Source organism: Aulonocara sp. 'chitande type north' Nkhata Bay, linkage group LG1 (genome assembly GCF_057382095.1).
Source record: "Aulonocara sp. 'chitande type north' Nkhata Bay isolate Kocher_YH1m ecotype deep benthic linkage group LG1, A_spYH_male_GT1.1, whole genome shotgun sequence".
Lineage (NCBI taxonomy): Eukaryota > Metazoa > Chordata > Actinopteri > Cichliformes > Cichlidae > Aulonocara > Aulonocara sp. 'chitande type north' Nkhata Bay.
Window position 1 is genome coordinate 39,303,092 of NC_141344.1, and position 19,142 is coordinate 39,322,233.

At 42.6% G+C, this 19,142-nt stretch overlaps 1 protein-coding gene across 5 annotated transcripts in view; it reads left to right on the forward strand.

The window, feature by feature from the left end:
* The window catches only part of LOC147339534 (uncharacterized), a 38,508-nt gene extending 19,894 nt beyond the window's left edge, over window positions 1–18,614 (forward strand). For 3 of the 5 annotated variants that reach the window (XM_086295506.1, XM_086295533.1, XM_086295517.1), the window contains 11 exons: window positions 2,026–2,194; window positions 2,275–2,379; window positions 2,482–13,842; window positions 14,099–14,181; window positions 14,413–14,446; window positions 15,096–15,224; window positions 15,518–15,634; window positions 15,755–15,846; window positions 15,974–16,066; window positions 16,154–16,268; window positions 17,204–18,614. In XM_086295506.1, the coding sequence (XP_086151632.1) occupies window positions 2,026–2,194; window positions 2,275–2,379; window positions 2,482–13,842; window positions 14,099–14,181; window positions 14,413–14,446; window positions 15,096–15,224; window positions 15,518–15,634; window positions 15,755–15,846; window positions 15,974–16,066; window positions 16,154–16,268; window positions 17,204–17,362 (12,457 nt within the window). In that variant the 3' untranslated portion in view covers window positions 17,363–18,614. The remainder of the gene's footprint in view (window positions 1–2,025; window positions 2,195–2,274; window positions 2,380–2,481; window positions 13,843–14,098; window positions 14,182–14,412; window positions 14,447–15,095; window positions 15,225–15,517; window positions 15,635–15,754; window positions 15,847–15,973; window positions 16,067–16,153; window positions 16,269–17,203) is intronic. The other 2 variants (XM_086295525.1, XM_086295543.1) reach the window with 2 other exon arrangements.
* Window positions 18,615–19,142: the final 528 nt, after the last annotated feature.

Consider the following 19,142-nt stretch of genomic DNA (forward strand, 5'->3'; position numbering starts at 1 on the left):
AGGTAGCTGCGGGGTTGCATAACCAATAATTCAAAAATGTAATATCACCAACAAAGTGTATAAACGACATTAAAGCATCCAGAATAACCTGTACTTAGTTTTGGCTGCAATGAGTCGGATAGTAAAACAAGGACTGTTAAACCAACAGGTTCGGTACTCAGTGGGTCATTCAGGCTGCCTACAAACTGAACGCAAATGTGAGTCGAGGCTCACTCGCCCATTTTACCCGTTCTCTGTAAAGACTAAAGATGGTCGTGTGGGTAATATCTGTAAATAAAGGCTGTCTGTCGCTTAAATCTCCTTTCTTTCCCATTCCGATGCTCAGGTTGAACTTCAGCAGGTTGTCTTGACCACGCCTACGAAATGTGAAATGTGACTGGCTGATTAGATATTTGCATTATGAGCAGCTGAACAGATAGAACTAATAAAGTAGTAAACAACCGTACATATTTTTGATGTTCATCAAATGATTCAGTAATATTGGTAATTTGCAGTACCCTTAAACTTAGGATTAAATTAATGTAGTGTATTAATTACAAACGCCAGTTGCTTTGCGAGCTCGAGAACTGGGCGAAACAAGTTGTTTTTTGTTTTTTTCTTTCTTCAAGACTGCTTTGCCTTGATATTTCCCGCCTTAGTAATTCCACAAAGGCTACGTTCACACTGCAGGTCTTGATGCTCAGTTCCGATTTTTTGATCAAATCCGATTTTTTTTTGTCTGCTCGTTCACACTACAACTAAAATGCGACAGCAAACGCGCTCTAGTGTGAACGCTCAAAGCGGCCCGCATGCGCAAAAGAAGACGTCACACACAACGCGCTCTGTTTAGACCCAAAGCAAACAGTATTGTTTGACCGATGGCCCTTAATATAAAGACTTCGGACTTTACGTTTCCCAATTTTTGCTTTAAGTTATTTTGTTATTTACATAATAATGTAAATAACCTAATAATGATCCTTATTGCTGTTTTAGAGGAGCGGTGCTTCAAAGGATAGCTGCAGATTTCTGTCAGAATCTGCAGATTATACAGTACAAATAAAATGTTCACGTTGTCTTCCCAGCAGTTTCACCGTATGGCCAGGAAGCGTTCGCGATGTCTTCTCCGGTGCTGATAATTAGTGTGTCTTCTGTCGGTGACGTAAAAGACGGATTTAATGCGACATGACCATCAAACAGCAGTCGCTTTCTAAAACATCGGATATGTATCGGATTCAGTACCACATACGAAAGTGACCCAGGGTCGGATTTGAAAATATCGGATTTGTGCCGTTCACACTGTCATACCATGATCGGATATGGGTCGCATAGGGTCAAAAAAATCGGATTTGATGCGCTTTCGCCTGCAGTGTGAACGTAGCCTAAGTGCTTTGACAAATACTTTTAGTACCACCGTTACAGATGGTGTCCACAGTCAGTTTTAGCCGATAAAGCTCAACCACCAACAAGTGTTTTTAACAAAAGATAGTAAATGTAAAAGGAGGTGTTTCTGGGTTATGTTCAACATTGTTATTCGAGAGGATTTTATTACACCAAACCATTAAGTGGCTACTTGATTAAATTGGGGTCAGATGGTTCAGACAAATTTTGGTCAACAAGCTAGCTCTTACTTCACATCATCTAATTTAGTCTAATTTATGGCTATTAATGAGAGGATTTCACTTTTTAACAATAAGCTGAATGTTCAAATAGAGTGTAATCCATTTTTGTAGTACATGTTTTGCCATGTCGGCAATCATAAAGTTATTAGTTTGGAAAAGGACTGCTGTGAACATGCACTCACTAAATGATTGTGGAAAACATGGTTGTTTAGACTGGGCGGGTTGTGGGTTGCAGACATCTAAAGAGTCAAGATGAGTGAATGAGTTTTTCATTGGGGTTAAAGACTTGATTTTTATGGTTACGTTTTGGCTAGAGTATGGCTTTGGTCCTTTGTGATGGTTTAGATCACAAGACATTAATATATGAACCGTAAGATTTTAATTATTTTCAAGACTTCCTTCAATCGATTGTCACTTTTTTCTTTAGGCTGACTGACACACAGGAGTGCCTGCAAAGTTCCCTGATTGAGAAGGAGAATACTTTGGCCAAGACATCTGAGAAACTTGAGCTCATCAGCAGCCTTCGACAATCACTGAGTGAAAAAGACATTCAGTGCAAAGAGCTGTCTGACAAGCTCCTTCAGACGGAGCACACTGTAAGAGCTGGGCTCCTTTTTTCGTTGTGTTATGATTTGCCATTTTTCAGTCTTTAAATGTGTTGTTTTGTTTTTTTCAGTTTGAGACCATTTCCATGAAATACGCTACATCAGAGAAACAATGCTCTGAGTTGAAAGCAGAAGTTATGGATCTCACACAAAAGCTGAGTGTGCTGAAAGAGAAGGTATGCTTGAAAAGATAAAGATTTTTTAAGATTTTCGTTGTTTTGCCTGTAAAGATTAAGAAAAAGGTGCCAATGGTGTTTTTCCTCCCTAATTTTCTTTAGATGCAAAAACAAGATGTCACCATTGAAACATTACAAACTGACCTTGATCAGACAAACGAGGAGCTGGACAAACTGAACACCTCGCATTTGGAGGAACGAGCCCAGCTCATTTATGACCTTCAAAGCTGTGAGCGGGAAATCGATAACCTTAAAGATGCTCTGCTGGAAAAGGATAAAGAGATATCAACTCTTGTTGGGAACATGGCTGAGTATGCAGAGCAGGTCACAGCACTGAAACAAGAGATCAAACTCAAAGAGGAGAGCCTGGTACAAGTAGAAAATGCACTGAGTAAGGCAGAGAGGGAGGCTAATATAATGAAAGAATCACAGAGTTCAGACCAGCAGGCCCTTAATAATAAGATCACAGAGCTGGTGGAGAAACTTAAGGAAGCTGAGATGGAGATGGTCAAGGCCGGAGATGAACGAGAGTCTAAAGGAGTTGAGGTGGAACACTTAATCAAGCAGGCTGAAAAGGATAAGACGACTATTCAGGACCTTCGAGGAGAAATCCAGAAGCAGAATGTGAGCCATCATAATCATCTTTCTGAATGTGAAACGCACATCACTTCACTAAAGGAACAGCTGGCAATATCTGCACAGAAACTACAGGAGTCAGAAGGACTTGTTTTGCAGCTTAAGGATAGAAATGCAAGTAATGAGAAACTACAGCAAGAGCTTAATGACAAAGAGCAGACGTATGAAAAGGAGCTCAAGTCTTTCAAGGAAGAACAGAATAAGCTTTTGGCACAGGTGGAGAAGTATAACAATGACTTTCAGACCTTATCAAAGCAATTAGACGAGCAAGTTCTGAGTGAAGAGAATGTCAAGCAAGTAATGCAAGAGAAAGTGGAAAAGATGGCATCACTCGAAAACCAGCTAAAGGACGAGAGGCAGAAATTCAACACTGAAAATGAGAAACTGTGCAATGAACTTCGAAGCAGATCTGAAAATATCTCCAAGCTTGAAAATCTCTTAAAAAGCATGACGACTGAAAAAGAGCAGCTCCAAGAAAACCTGAAGGGGCTGAATGAGGAGCTTGAACTCGAACGTAGGAATTTAAAAGAGCTAAATGAAAAGGTTACATCTGCTCTTGAATTCAACAGCAGTCTGGAGAATCAAGTGCAAGTCCTTACAAAAGAGAGAGACGGGCTTGAATTGGAAGTAACTGAGCATGTCAAAAATATTTCACAGGCTACAGCCGAGATGGATTCCTTGCATGTCAAAATATCTGAATTGGAAATGCAACACTCACAAAGTAACACAATTATTCAAGGGCTACAAAAAGATAAAGAGGAGCTAACTACTCGAACTCTTGAGCTAAATAGAGTTCTTGAGCAAAGCACACATTCAACCTCTGAGATCATGTTGGCAAAAACAAATGAATGTAGTTCGCTCCAGCAGCTACTCAGGGAAAGAGAGGAGACAGTGACCCAGCAGCAGGAAGAGGTGCAAAGCTTGACGTCTAAGATAGACAAAATGCAGCGCGACCTTGCCGAAAAAGAGCAGACTGTCACTGAACTTCAAGCACGAATAGAGGCCCAACAAAATGAGCAAGCACAGCTTATGGAAACTCTGTCTCTGCTTCAGGAACAACAAAGTAGTCTGAAGTCTGGGTTATTGGAGAAGGATGCAATGTATAAACAGAAGCAGGAGGAGTTCCAGAGTTTGCAGAAGGAAACTGAAAACCAGAAAAATATTGCGTCCAGGCTACAAGCTGAGGCGGAATCGCTCATTGAGGAACGCTCACAACTCAGAGAGCAACTGGGAGAGAGAGACGAAATGTTGAAAAAGTCAACTCAGGAATGTCAGAAGCACAAAGATGAACTGAATAACAAAAACACAACTATCAGGTCTCTAAGTGACCGAGTCAGTGTCATGGAGGAAAATGCTAGAAAGCTTGAGTGTGAAGCTGATCAGAGCAAAACAGAATTGGCTAGTTTAAAAAGCCACACCCAAGCTTTGTCTTCTGCATGTGAATCCAAAGAAAAGGAGCTTGCACAACGAAGGCAGCTTCTGTCTGACCTTGATGGGCAGCTTAAAGCGACCCTTGACCAGAACTCCAGCTTTAGCATGAAGATTAGCAGTCTAACAGAAAATAATCAAAGACTACAGGAAGAGTTGGCACAGAACATGAAATCAGTTTCCGAACTTACTGCTGAGAGACTTGTTCTCCAAGAAAAAACTTCGGACCTTGAAATTCAGATCTCAGATAGTCAAAAAACAGTTGCTAGCCTGTTGAAGGAGAAAGAGGAGCTCGCTGCAGCAACAGATGAATTAAAAAAGGTCCTCAAGGAAAGCAAACAGGCAATCTCTGTAGGTCTACTCGAGAAAACAAACGAATGTGCTAATCTGTTGAAAAATCTGAGGGAGAAAGAGCAACAGCTTCAGAGTTTACAAGAGCAGGTCGATCAGCTGAGCATGTCCTTGGTTGAAAAAGACCAAACTGTGTCAGAGCAGACTTCACAGATAATGGCCCAGCAGGACCAGCTGCTGCAGCTTCAGGATACTGTATCTATGCTTCAGGAGCAGGGATCAGTTTTAAAGTCAGGACTAATGGAAAAAGATGTCATGCTGCAGCAGAAAGTTGAGGAATGTAGTGTATCTCTGAATGAAGTCAAGCTACAGAAAGAGCTCGCATCACAGATGCAGGTTGAGGTAGAGTTGCTCAGGAAAGAATGTGTGGAGGCCAAACAACAACTACAGCAGAAAGAACAAACACTGAAAGAAGCAACACACGAATTTCAGAACCACAAAGATGAGCTGAATAAACGAAATGAATCTGTCATTTCGCTCAGTGCTCAGCTTGGGGCCATGAATGAGAGCGCTTCAGAGATGGAGGTGGAAATTACTAACCTGAAGGCATCTGTGCAGAAACTCACTGCAGAAAATTGTCAGCTGATCCAGGACGAGGGCCAGAGGAAAGCAGAGGTAACTGATTTTCATGACAACATTCAAGCCCTCAGTGAACAGAATGTTCGATTGAAATCTGAACTTCAGAAAGCAGTGGCAGAGCTGGCCAAAGCAAACGAAGAAGCTGCAAATCTCAACTTGGAAATCCAAGGAATAAATGACGCCCTGAAACAGCAGGAGAATTCGATCCAGCAGCTCAACAGTGAGATTGCTGAGCGGGGGGAGCTGCTGAAAGAGAAAGAAGGCACCATTTTGGAGCTTGAAGATTCTGTGTGTACACTCAGAGGCCAAGTTGACAGTCTGACATCAGAGTCTTCCATACTAAAGAATACTTTGGAGAAAAAGGAGGAGTCAAGTCTTGAATATCAAAGTACTTCTTCCGCTGCCTTTGATAGTCTGACTTCACATCTACAAGCCAAAGAGGCAGAATGTGAGAGCTTGAAAGAAAAGATATCACACCTTGAGGAATCTGTCTCAAAGCTCAACAGCAACCTGGAAGTACAGACATCTGAAGTGACAAACCTCAAAATGGCCTTGGAAGAAAAAGAAGCAGCTCTTTTGGAACAAGCGAAAGCTCTCCAGGACTTCCAGAAAAGAGGAGACGAAGCATTGCTGTTCAAAACTCAGTTCATGGAAAGTACAGAGTTGGCATCACAGCTGCAAAGTCAAATGCAGTTACTGTCCACTGAGTCTGAAAAATGTAGAAAGACAGCAGAAGAAACCCAAAGTGCCTTCAATAACCTGCAGGAGAAATATGCTGCCACCTTAGAAGAGTTACAAGACTCGAGGAAGCAACTCTCTCAAAGGACAGATGAGGTGTCTGAGCTCCGGATGTCATTGCATGATTCTAATAACGAATATCAGACTGCAAAGACCACCGTAGAGACACTGAAAAGTAACTTGCATGTGATCCAGGAGAAACTGGGGAAAGCTGAGGATTTGAACTCCAGTCTTTCAAAGGAAAAAGATGACGCATTTGCTTCGCATCAAGCGAGCGTGTCATTGTTGACTGTCGAAATAGAAAGACTCAAATCACAGCATCTTCAGGTCGTGGCACAGATGAATGCGCTGACAGAAAACCTCGAGCAGAGAGAAATGGCTCTCCACGCAATCAATAGTCAGTACAGCGCCCAGGCCAAACATGCATCTCAGCTGGTTTCAGAAATGCAGAAGTTGGAAGAGCAGAATAAGAGCCTGAATGAGGAGATAGGATTGTCAAAGGAAGAGAATCAGAAACTTCACATTGCTCTCAGTAATGAAAACACACATTTGAAAGAGGAATTTAGGAAACTTTTTGCAGAGAAAGAAGAGCTAGAAAGAAGACGTCAACAAACGCTGGCGGAGCTGCAGGTTCAAATGGAGCAGAAATCCAGCAGCGTGAATGAACTCGTGGAGAGAATGACGTCCGAGAAGCAGAGCCTTCAAGCAAAGGTTAGTGCCAAAGATGAAGAAATTTCTCAGTTGAACGAAAACATTCAAAAAATAGAACAAATTCTGCAGGATTCAGAGAAAGAGTGGCTTTTAGTTCTGGATAGAGAAAAGCAGGAAAAGAACCTTCTTGCAGAACAATTGAAAAGTGTTGAAAATGAGATGAAATCTAAAGATGTTAAAGTAAATGCTTTGAAACAGGACATGGACAGCTTGCAGGAGAAACTAGCAGAGGCTTCCTCTGCCATTAGGGAGGGCTCTAATCAACTGAGCACGAAAGAGCTGGAGGCATCCGCATCCAGAATTCAGCTTGAGAATGTGTTAGCATCTATCCAGGAAAAGGAGAACGAGAACCATATTTTGCAGCAGGCTCTCAAAGCTGTGGAAGACGAGTTACAAAGACTGGTAGTGAGAAAAACGGACAAAGTTTCCTCTCTATTGAAATCTTCTGCTTTGAATGACGAAAAAGCCTCTTTGGAGGACATGATAAAATGGTTACAAGAAAGTCATCAAAGTGAGGTAGATGCTTTGCAAACCGAGTTGGCTAAAACTGTTGCAGAATTGGAAAAAACACAGACTGTACTTAATCAGAGAGAGCAGAATAGTTGCGAGAAAGGTCAACAAATAGCTCTTTTGCAAGAGGCTGTGGAGCATTTACAGACTCAGCTTAATGCCGAGTTAGTAAGAGTGAAAGAAGCTACTGTTAAACACTCTTCTTTATATGATGAATTGCAAACAAAAGATGAGCAAATAAGCTGCATGAGCATTCAGATCAGTCAACAGAAGGAATTGCTTGCTGGCCTTACTCAGCAGATAAAGGAAAAAGATGCATCCATTGCCCAGGTCATGGAGTCCGCCTCAAATGAGAGAATGAAACTTGGTGAGGAAAATGACTCGCTCTCGGCACAATTAAAGAGCATGGAGAGAGCACATGAAGAGATTTTGCAACAGTTAGAAGAACAGATTTCGCACAGTTCAAGTGAAACTGAGAAAAATAATTTAGAGAAGCTCATGCTAATTAAGGAAAAGGATGAGCTACAAAGTGAACTCACAAAAGTATCGAAAGAAAAAGATGCAGTGAAGAAGAAGCTGCAAGCTGCGCTTATTGTGAGAAAAGATCTGTTAAGGAGGATTGAAGAATATGAAAACCAAAAAGAAGAGAGCGTAAGCAGTAAAACTGAGGTTTCACTGTTGCATGAACAATTGCAGGAAGCCAAAAGTCAAGCTCAAGCTACAGCAGAATTGCATAAAGAAAATATTTCCCAACTTGAAAAGAAAACTCTCGAGAAAGAGGGAGAATTTCTTAAGTATAACACCGAAAGCAAAACACTTTTGGAACAGCTAGAGTCAGAAAAACAGAGTTTGCAAACCATCTTAAATGATAAAGAAGCTCATTTGTCAAAAACATTACAAATGCTCAGTGAGAAAGACTCACTAGTCGAGCAGCTGCAGTCCAGTGCTGTCGAGAAGGAAGAGATATTTGAGCAGAACAGGAAGGGCTTGATGCAGAAATTAGAAGAGCTTCAAAATGAAATCAAGACATGCAAAGATGAGTTAAAGGACAAGTCTTCCTCTGCTGCTAGTGCTGTTGACTTAGAAAATGAGCTTGCACAGGTAAAGTCAGAAAAGGTGACCTTACAGAAGAAAGCCCAGGCCGCCTTGCTGGCACGCAAAGAATCAATAAAGAAAGCTCAAGAAAATGAAAAGAAATTAACTCAAGAGCTCGCTGAACTAAAAGATGACTACAAGGCGCTCTTGGAGCAACACTGCCAGCAGACGAACGAGCTAAACGCAGTGCAGTTAAGCTTGGATGAGAAGACCAGAGAAACGGAGGAACTCAACAAAACCTCCTTTTGTTATCTGGATGAATTGCAAACTCTGAGACAGCTCGTCGAGGAGAGAGACAAAACTCTTCAAGATTTAAAGATGTCTTTGGCTGAGAAAGAGAGCCAATGCCATTCTCTCTCAAGCCTGCAAACAGAACTTGAAGCTACTAAATCCGGATTAGAGGCTATTTCTCTTGAGATGGCCAATAAAGAAGAGTCTCTCATAGCCATGGAGCAAAGAGCAGATTCTTTGAAATCAAGACTGCACATCGTAGAGAACGAATTAAGAGAGAAAATTGAAGAGGTTGACAAATATCGGGATGCAGTCAGAGTTGCTGAGGTTAAGACCCAACAGGAGAAACAGTCTTTATTTGATAAAAACAAGGCTTTAGAGACTCAACTGTGCATCCTAAAATCGTCACTAGAGGAACATATGCATGCAAATGAAGAGAAGCATCAAACCTTATTGAAAGAAAAGGAGGCTGTTTTGGAGCAAAGTAATCAGATGAAAGCAGAACTTGAAACAAAAGCTGATTTAGTTTCGCAGAAATCCTTTGAAGTTTTGACCCTTCAGAAGACATTAGAACAAACAGAGCAGCAGCTCACTGAGGACAACCGATCTTTGGCTAAGGAGCTTAAACATCTGCAGCAGCAGTTTACTGAAACACAGAGGAATATGGATTCGCTGAAGCAGGAAAAAGAACATTTTGTCCAATTATTTAATGAACTGAGGGATGAGGTGACCTCCCTGAGAAAGCAATCGAAGGAGTCAGAGAAGGTAAAAGAGCAGCTGCTGAAGAAGCACGATGCACCCGTTGAACAAGAGGGTCATAACAAAGAAGGGGTCTGTTTTTCTTGCAAATGTGCAGAAATCTTTGAAGCAAAACTAAAGGAGCGAGATGATGCCTTGTTAGTTTCTCAAGCTCAAGTTTCAGAAAAGGAGGAACTAATTGCTGCCCTTGAAATTCAGCTACAACAGCAAAGCAAAATGCTTGAAACCACTACTGAAAAGATGAGAAGAGAGGGTGGTGAGCTTCAGAAATCTCCTGATGAGGGTGCCAGGATGAATGATCCGGATAACCAAAACAAAGTTACCCTTCTAACAAGGAAACTTCAAGCAGCTTTGGTTTCTAGGAAAGAACTCATGAAGGAAAATGCAGCGCTCAAGGAAGAAGTAGAAAATCTGTCAGCCAAACACGAAGCAAAAGAAACAGAGTACTTTGCTCTGCAATCATCTCTTTTAAAGTTCAAACAAGAAAATACGGACCTGGAAAGTTCTGTGTCACGTTTCTCCGAAGAGAAGGACAAAATGAGCACTGAAGTCGACCGCATCCTTAACGAGAATCGCAACCTATCTGCAGCCTGCGAAAGTTTGAAACTAACTATAGAAAGCATCACTCAGCAGAAACAAGCCTTCTCGTGCCAGCTCGAATCGCTCAAAGATTCTCAAACAGAGGAGCTGACCAAGTGGAAGTCGAAACACGCAGAGCTCAAGCAAGAGTACGAGTCGCTTTTGCAAGCGTATGAAAATGTCAGCAGTGAAATGGACAAGATGAGACAGCTTTTGGAGGGAGCTAAAAGAGACAGGCAGGAAGCCCTCCGAAAAGTACACAAGCACGAAAGTGAGATGGAGATCCTGGGGAAGCAAGTCCGAGAGATGGAGGAAGAAAATAAAAGAATGAAAGAAAAAGTGGAGGAAGTTTCCAAAGAGAAAAGGCAGAGAATCGAGGAGCTGGAGGAGCAGAATGAGAAAATCAAGAAACAGGTGATGGAGGTGATGTGTGATCTAAATGATAAAAACCAACAACTGGAGGCAGAGACTGCCCCATTTCAGGACTCATTCGAGGCTCTGAGAGTGAAACTTACTGAGATGGAAGCTGAAAATATCCAGCTAGCAGAAAGGCTGGAAGAAGCTACCTCTTTGCTGGAAAAGAAGAACCTGGAATCCAATACATACACAAGCAACATGCAGAACAAACTTGACGAAGCACTCAGTTTGAATAGTTCACTGACTGCTCAGATTGAAGCTCAGAAAACTGAACTTGCTGCTCAAATGGAAATCAACAATTTGGTGCAGAGGGAGAAGCAGACTCTTTCAGAGAGAATTGAGAACATACAGAATGACTATGAGTCGCAGTTGGGAATAAAAGATGACGCAGTTAAGGACCTCAAAGACATTATCACCAGGCACCGCCAAGAGACTATTAACCTGAATGAGAAGGTGAGAATTTTGGAGGATGACAAGTCACTTCTGCAAGAGGAACTTGAGAACGCTCAAGAGATCTCAGACAAGGTGAAGAGTGAAAACGAATATTTGGAGACTGTAATCCTCAAGAACTCGGAAAGGATCGACGAACTCACCGAGTCCGTCGGTGCCCTGCAGTCCCAAACTGCGCAGCTTTCCACTCAACTTGCAGCTAGCAAGGAGATGAACGATCAGATTCGTCACGAAAAAGAACAGGAGCAGCTCAAGTTGGTCAAAGAGTTTGAGGAGAAACTCAAGACAGTTCAGAGAGGCAACGAGGGTTCGAAGAACGTGAAGAAAGAGCTGCAAGAGCTGCTCAAAGAAAAGCATCAGGAGATAAATCAGCTGCAGCAAAACTGCATCAAATACCAGGAACTGATTTTAGATTTGGAGAGCTCTTTGAAGAGCTCACAATCAACGTGTGAGCACTTGGAGAAAGAACTGAAGAAAACCTTAGAGAAGATTGCAGATTTAGAGGAGAGAGGTAAACAAGCTGAAGCTGAGCTAATTATGCACAAGAGTCATCTCCGGGAAGCCAAAGAAAAGATTGAGAGTGCCGAGTCTGAAAGAGACCAGCTGGCTCTTCAAGTGTCACAGCAAAATAAACAGTCTGAAAATCAGAAATCACATCTGACACCTCAAAATGTAGAAGAAGCAAAAATCAACTCTTACATAGAGAATCAGTTTTTGTTACAGCGGCAGATAGATGATCTCAAGGATTTGAAAGAGAAAGAAAGTCAAACAGTTGATGAGCTGAGGCAGCAGCTAGACTCTCGAGATCTGCAGATAAATACTCTAAAGAGAGCGGCTGAGACTCAAGAAGCAAAGCTGTCTGCGTTAGCTTCCACACCACACGGGGCTAATGCTACCAAACTTTGGAATGATTTGTACCAAAAAACCTTACATGAGAAGGACAATCAGCTCCTTGAGCAAGGTTTCATCATTAAAAGATTCCTGGAAGATATGAGAATGAAAGACAAAGAGGTGAATGAGTTACGGGTGACCAAGTCGAGACTGGAGAGGACGCTGAATGAATACTCTGTAGCTGCCGCTGCGCATCAGAGGCAGCTGTTTGTTATGAGCGCAAGCAATGCTGAACTCAGTGAGAGCGCAGAGCTCATGACTGTGCAGGTGAAGGAGCTCAGCGCTCAGGTGGAAAGAACAGAGCAAGAGAAAAACGCAGTGAAACGACAGCTGGCTGACAAAGAAGACGTGATCTCCCAAATGCAGCTCAGTCTACAGCAAGTGGAGAAGATAAACGCTGACATGGAAGCTCAGATATTCCTTTTGCAGTCTCAAAATGACAAAACTCAAGCTGACTTTGAGAAGCAGGAGGGAATTTGTCTGCAGCTCAAAACGCTCCTTCAGAGCAAAGATGCTGAGATCTCCTCTCTACTGTCCTGCAAAGATGGACAAATGTCAGGCTATCTGGAGCAACTGCAGGCTAACTATCGTAACCAGGTGTCCGTTTATGAGGACAGGCTGACGTCTTCACGATACCAAAAGGAAAAGACAGACAAGGAGTTGAGAGCGCTTGAGGCCAAGGTCCGAAGTCTGCAAATTAAAGTAAACAGATCTATCCAGGAAAAGGAGCAGATGGAAGCAAAGATGGAGTCGTTCAAGAACTCAATGGTGTCTTTGCAGAGCGAACGGGAACGGCTGATGTCAGAATACAGAATACTGGAAGCAAAGAGTCAGTTGGGGTTAAAGGGCAAAGAGGGCTCTCCCGATGGGGAAGGTGGGGCAGCCAAAGGCCTTAAACACGAAATTAGAAAACTGTTACATCAGATGGATGATCTCAATTCTGAGAACGCGATGCTCAGGGCTCAACTGGTTCGATACAGGGAGGATTTAAATCAGGTTTTGTCCCTTAAGGACAACCAGTTGAAAGTATTGCTAAAGAAGCAACAGGAGGTGATCAAAAACCTCGAAACCCAAAAAGCTGCGGCTGAAAAGCAACACAGAGAGGCTCAGCTGGACGTCCAGAAGGAAGAAGAAGCAAGCAATGCATTAAAGGAAGAGAATTCTAAACTTAAAGCTCGTGCGTCCAAGCTGGAGGAGGAACTGTTAACTCTGAGAAAAGACAGTGAGTCAACAAACTGGGGCAAGGTGATTGCTGACTTGCAGGAAGCTGTTACAGCCAAAGCATCTGAATGTAATGACCTTCAACAAAAACTTCTTTCTCAGAAGCTCTCAACTGATGAGCTCCAGGGGAAAATGCAGCAGCTGGAAGATGAAACGGACAAAAAATTATCAGAAGCTGAGGAAAAGTACAACAGTGAGCTGGATGCCTTTGAGCGCGAGGTGGAGCTGATGAGGAATGAGCGAGAAACTGCCGATCAGAGGGTGGCAGAGCTCGCAAAAGACCTACTAGAAATAGAGCAGCAGTTATCAGAGGCTAAATCGCAAAGCAAAGATACCAAGGCTCAGAATGAATCCCTGTGCAAGGCAATGGCTGCTTTGCAGAATGACAGAGACCAGCTCATCGAGGACTTCAAGGTCCTCAGGCAGAGATACGATGAAGAACTCAGAGAGACTCGGGCAGCCTTAAACAAGGTGGAGCGCAGTTTGCAGGACACCACGTCAGATTTGGCCATGTTTGCCAAAGAGAGGGACATCCTTACTCGCAAATTAAAAGCCTTTGAGAGTAAAGACGCACACGCAGAGCTGAACAAGCTGCTGGACGAGCTGACGGAGGTCTTGCCAGAAAAGGAAAGAGAACTAAAAAAAGTCATTTTGGAAAACAACACTTACAGCAGGCAACTGTCAGCATTCTCCAGATCCATGGCCAGTCTCCAAAACGATCGTGAACGGCTGATGGACGAATTGGCCGGGGCTAAAAGAGTGGTTGAGTCCAGGCAAGGGTCGAGCCCAGAGACTGTCGGTACGGCGAGCGTGGAAAAGTCAAAGGGAAGTGGTGTCAGTGCCTTGGAGACTGAGTCAGATGGGCTGGTAAGTCAAGTTTGGCTGTTGCTTGCACTTCCTTTTCTCTGCTGTGGTTCTGTGGTTCAAACAGCATGCAGGGTCAGCTTAGATGTGTTTTTGGTTTCACATCCCATCGGTATGACTTGCATACTTTTTTTCGTTTTTTTTGTTAAATACTCACGCTGTGGTGTCTGTTTAAAACTTCACTTCAATAACATAAATGTTAAATGCATTGTTTGTCTTTGTGAATGATGCATTTTCTTTCTGTTTACTGTCATCGCAGGGGATACATCAGAAGATGGACGAACTGCAACAAATGGCACACAAAGAAGTGAGAAGCCAGCAGGAAGCAACAGTGGATCAGAGGTAAAGGAAGGAAAACGGTTTCCTATTCAAGTTTTAAAAGTATTCCCAAAGCTGCCCGGCTCAAAGGTTTTTCCATACAGCAGAAACAGGAAATGTGTGTTACTGTATTTGCTAGTAAGCTAAGTAAGTTCCTCCATCTATGTGAAGGCTTGAAAGCTTGACTGCAGCACTGTTATGCACACAGCTTAAATTCATTTTACTTCAATTTTTAACACATTTTTTGTTATGTAGATCTGATGCTGAGCCGAAGGACCTGCCAGTTAAAGTAAGTTACACTTCTCAGTCGTCCTCCTTTGTTGGGAGGCTGTGACTCACGGATGCACTTGTGCAGCTTTTGACCTTCACGGTCACAGTGAATTTAATCATAATAATAATAATAATGGATTGCATTAATATAGCGCTTTTCGAGACCCTCAAAGCGCTTTACAATTCCACTATTCATTCACTCTCACATTCACACACTGGTGGAGGCAGCTACAGTTGTAGCCACAGCTGCCCTGGGGCAGACTGACAGAGGCGAGGCTGCCATATCGCGCCATCGGCCCCTCTGGCCAACACCAGTAGGCGGTAGGTGAAGTGTCTTGCCCAAGGACACAACGACCGAGACTAATCATAAACAGATATCTGCATATGAATATGTAGAATCTGTAGACATTGCTCTTTATTCACGAGTCATATTTAAGCTTTAGTAGAGAGGAGAGCAAAGCAGGGAAAACTCTTGGCTAATGTCTGACTGTGATTTGACTTTGTATGTTTTGAAAAATGTATCTGCATATGTAAACAAACAATAACCAGCACACAGAACAGGAAATCCTACCTAAGTTAAACTGTTTAGATATCCTGGTTGATAAACCAGTTTTTCTCTCTTTGGTAGTTGTGACACCAAACGATCCCATTTCTTCCTTCCGACACAGCAGGAAAGCGGTCTGGAGGAGGTGGTGAGTCGATTGGATGCAGAGAGGAGGCAGCTTCACAGAGATCTGCAGCGCTGTATGTATGAGATTCAGCAGCGAGACCAGTACTTCCAGCAGCTCAACACAAAGGTATGAAAACGCTTCAGGTGACTGTCCTTTAAAGCCAAACCCATCAGAGTTCAGCTAGCCCTTTGTAAGCAGGCAAAAACGTCCTGAGGATACAGACAGTGTAGGCAAGCTGTCTAATTAAACCACACTACAATAAACTTCAAATGTTCAAGGTTTGATTTCATGATTTTTGTTTCCCATTTCCTACAAAATAATATACAAATATAAAAGCAACTGAATGCTGAATAACTCTAAATGTACAAAACAGTCAAACAGCCATCTGCCCCTCCTCTTTGGGTTATCAATACTCACAGTTGCAGGAGGCAGTGGAGGAGAAAGCTGCTGTTACAGCTCAGCTAAGGGCTGTTTCCCAGACTCTGAGGGACACCCAGAATCGATGTCATTGGCTGGAAAGCCAAGGCCGGGTGCAGGTAAAGCTCTATATACATGTGCTTTAAAAACTCAAATCCGAGCTGCCACTGAATCCAGTTGCGTTGTCTCTGTATGCTCTTGTGTGTTTATACCTGTAATCCTGCACTCGTTCCTACCAGGGTTTACTTCACACTGAAGTTGCACCAGGGGCTCCACAGGAGAAGAGCTCCATGTTAAGTGAAAGTGCTGAAGCCAGTCAGCTGAGAGAAAGGTGAAAAAAACAAACAGCCTTCAGTTTGGATCCCTGCAAAAATCTCCACATTGTCCTGGAGAGATCCGTACGGTCGGTTGAAGTCGTAGACATGCTAACATTATCCCTGGGTGTGGTTGTCTTTAAGGCTGCTGGAGGTGGAGCTGAGTCTGGCAGATGAGAGAGCCAGGAGAGAGACGGCCGAGGAGGCTCTGCGTCTTGCTGAGGACAGAGTAAAGAGGTTGGAGCCAGATGCAGTCACTCAGCCGTACACCTGACTCTTATTCGTCAACACAGCAGATCTTTAATGAGTTTTTTTGTTGTGCAGTGCTGCCTCCAGTCTGTCCAGGGACAGTCACAGAGACTTCAGCATCGAGATGGAAGCTGAAGAGGAGTGGGAAGCTCTAACTCTCAACCCAAACCAGCCTCTCATAACTCGAAAGGTACTCGGTACACTTTATTTTCCTTTGATTTGCTTACTGTACAGATCCAGCGTGAATCTATGACACAGCTTTTTCGAGTTGGCTTTTGCAGACCGGTGTGTTTGACAGCGTAACCTTACTGCTGTCGTGGAGTAGTCATATAAATCGATGACGTGAGAAAACAAGTTCATAGTGGCTGTTTAGGTCTGTGCAGCGATAATGAAACACAAAGATCAGTGAAAAGTGAGCCTGACAGGTGTGAGTGTGACAGACTTTTTATTATGAAAGAAAAGTATGGAAACTTATTTGTATGTAGCTATGTAATGTATGGATGTGCTGTGGAAAATATGAATCCCATTCCCGGTTGCTTAGTTTTAATGTTAGACAAAGATAACCTGAGTAAATACAAAATGCAGTTTTTAAAAGGTGATTACATTTATTATCCTACCCGACCCTGTGAACTCGTACCCACCATAAAACTAATAAAAAAAGTAACCAGAGTTATAGTTTTGAAGTGGCCTGCTTAAAGTCCGGACTCAAATTCAGTTGGGATGTTTTGCCGTGACCATAAACCGGCCATTATGCTCCGAACTCTCCAGTGTGGTTTGAGGATGAGTACAAATTCCTCCACAGCGATGTGAAAACTGTCACTTATTGCACATGCAAAACAAATAAGAAAATGGAGTACATATGGATCAAACTGTCTGAGACTGAGAATTTTTAGAACGTCATTGAGATCAAATAAAGAGTTTTAGATACATTTTTCTTTGCTCTACTTTGCCTACAGTGGCCCATTACAGAAAAGGCTTAATGACGAGGACTCTTGCCCCCAATAAGTCTTGTTAGTCTTTTAATTAGGGTCACCATATATTCGGGCCAGTGCACTAAAGCCGTGTTTGGAGCTTCTCCAGTGCAAATGTAAGCATTTCTTTGATTGCTTCTGTTTCTCCTCGCAGATGAAAGGAGGGATGGTGGCGTGTCGACGGTGGCTCCGAGGCCGGAGCCTTTACTTCTCCAGGCTGCTGACGAGTCGCACTCGCTCTCGATATTTCTTTCTGGCTTACTTGTTCACCGTACATGTGCTCGTTCTCATGTGCCTCACTGGAACCCTGTAGGCAAAGTCGTTCCTGGACTAAACACAAACTGGCTGAAGGGTACATATGAAAGCTAACAGAGATTTCAGTGAATAACTTTGTGCATACACAGTAAAACCTGAAACTGACACGTTGTTCTCTTTTAAATGTAATGGTAATGGGGGGGCGGGGACGACAGTTTGTTTGCATCTGATTTAAGTTTTCTTATGTTTGTAAGTAGACCAAGCCTTAAAGCCGTTGGTTTTGCTCGCCTTCAATTTCTTTTCTTTCATTTTTTAAGAGCCACACTGGACAGGAGACGAGAAAAGAGTTTGTTTGATGTGACCCTCGGGGAAAAGCTGCACAGTTTGCAGAAAGCCATATACACCCGTACTTAACACTAAGAAATCTCCTGCACACACCAGCTGCTGCTTTTCTTGTTTGCCTGAGTTCGTGTGTTGCACATGATCACATAATCAAAATGCTGAGTTTAAACTATGCACTGAAACTCCAAATGTGTATGTAATCATTTTGTGGAAGCTCCGAAGCACTACACCTCTCCCACTCTGTTCCCTTTAAACTGTAAAGCCAAAGGTGTCTGTATTGTTACTTTGGCGAGCACCCTCATGCCTGTAAAAGCTAGTGGGAGACATAATATTCTCGAGTTAACGCCAGTATCATGGTGTGCCATTGAAATTGTACTGCAACGCAGTAGCAGGTACGAGTTGTTTGTATTTAAGTGTATTTATGTCTGCATCCACACATGCACGCTGTACAGTATGTCACATTTCTGTACATATGATTTTTATCCTGTCTGCTTGATGTTTATTGACTGTAAATTTCTTCTTGATTGTTCAGAGGTTAAAAACAGGTTGGTAAGAATTTTTTTTTCTAAAATAACTTCGACTAACAAGCCAGAATTCTCTTTGTGTGGGTTCAACTAAAAAAACACAAACAGTGCAAATGAGCGTCAGGATCTGTTTTCTGGCTTGTTAGTTGATGCATTTTTGTTGAAAAATGCAGTTCTGCACATGTTTGTGTTATAAGTATCTGTATATAAAGGGTTCAATCAACGAACAGTGACCGAAATCTATTTATAAAAAGGTAAACTACTGAAAAATGTTCAGATGGCATATTTTCTCTACTGCCTCTATTTTTAAACGTTAGCAAAGCAGTTGGCCTTGAGGCTCATGAGGCTTGACGTCATGCAATACTGTGTCGGGGAGAACCTTTTCTGATCGCCTTTCACCATCTAGAACGGACTTTAATAAAGCTCATTGAAGTTTTCTGCCCACATGAATTGTTTTTTACTAAATCTGTGGTGATTTGACCACTGCAATAACAAAAGGTGGAGTTAACAATCAAGACAGAGTAATAAACGCCAAAGCCCTCACTGCATGCGTCCTCTTAACAATAGCAGAAGTATCAATTCTAACATTTCCAGTCAGTGCTGTTGTTTGAGTGTTGAGTACTGTACATGTCAAAGTCCACTTTGTAGCCTGTATATCTTCTGGTTTCACATTAGAGGCTCTCCTGCGTCTTTAAGGACTCACTAAATCAGCCCAAAGACTGTATATGAAAGATGGACATGGCCACTGACACCATCCAAATTAAGGATAGTCGAACGTCAAAGAGCAAAACATTCAAATTGTGGCAGTCTTGAGAACAGATCCCACTTTGCTTTGAAGTAGCAAGATGCAGTCTGAGCACTGCCTCTGGTCTTTGGTGTTGTTTTGGACCCTAATGTGACATTTCAACATTTTATTGAAATAAACAGAGTAAAGGCACGCTGTCTTCTAACAGGTAAGGAGTAAAATATCTA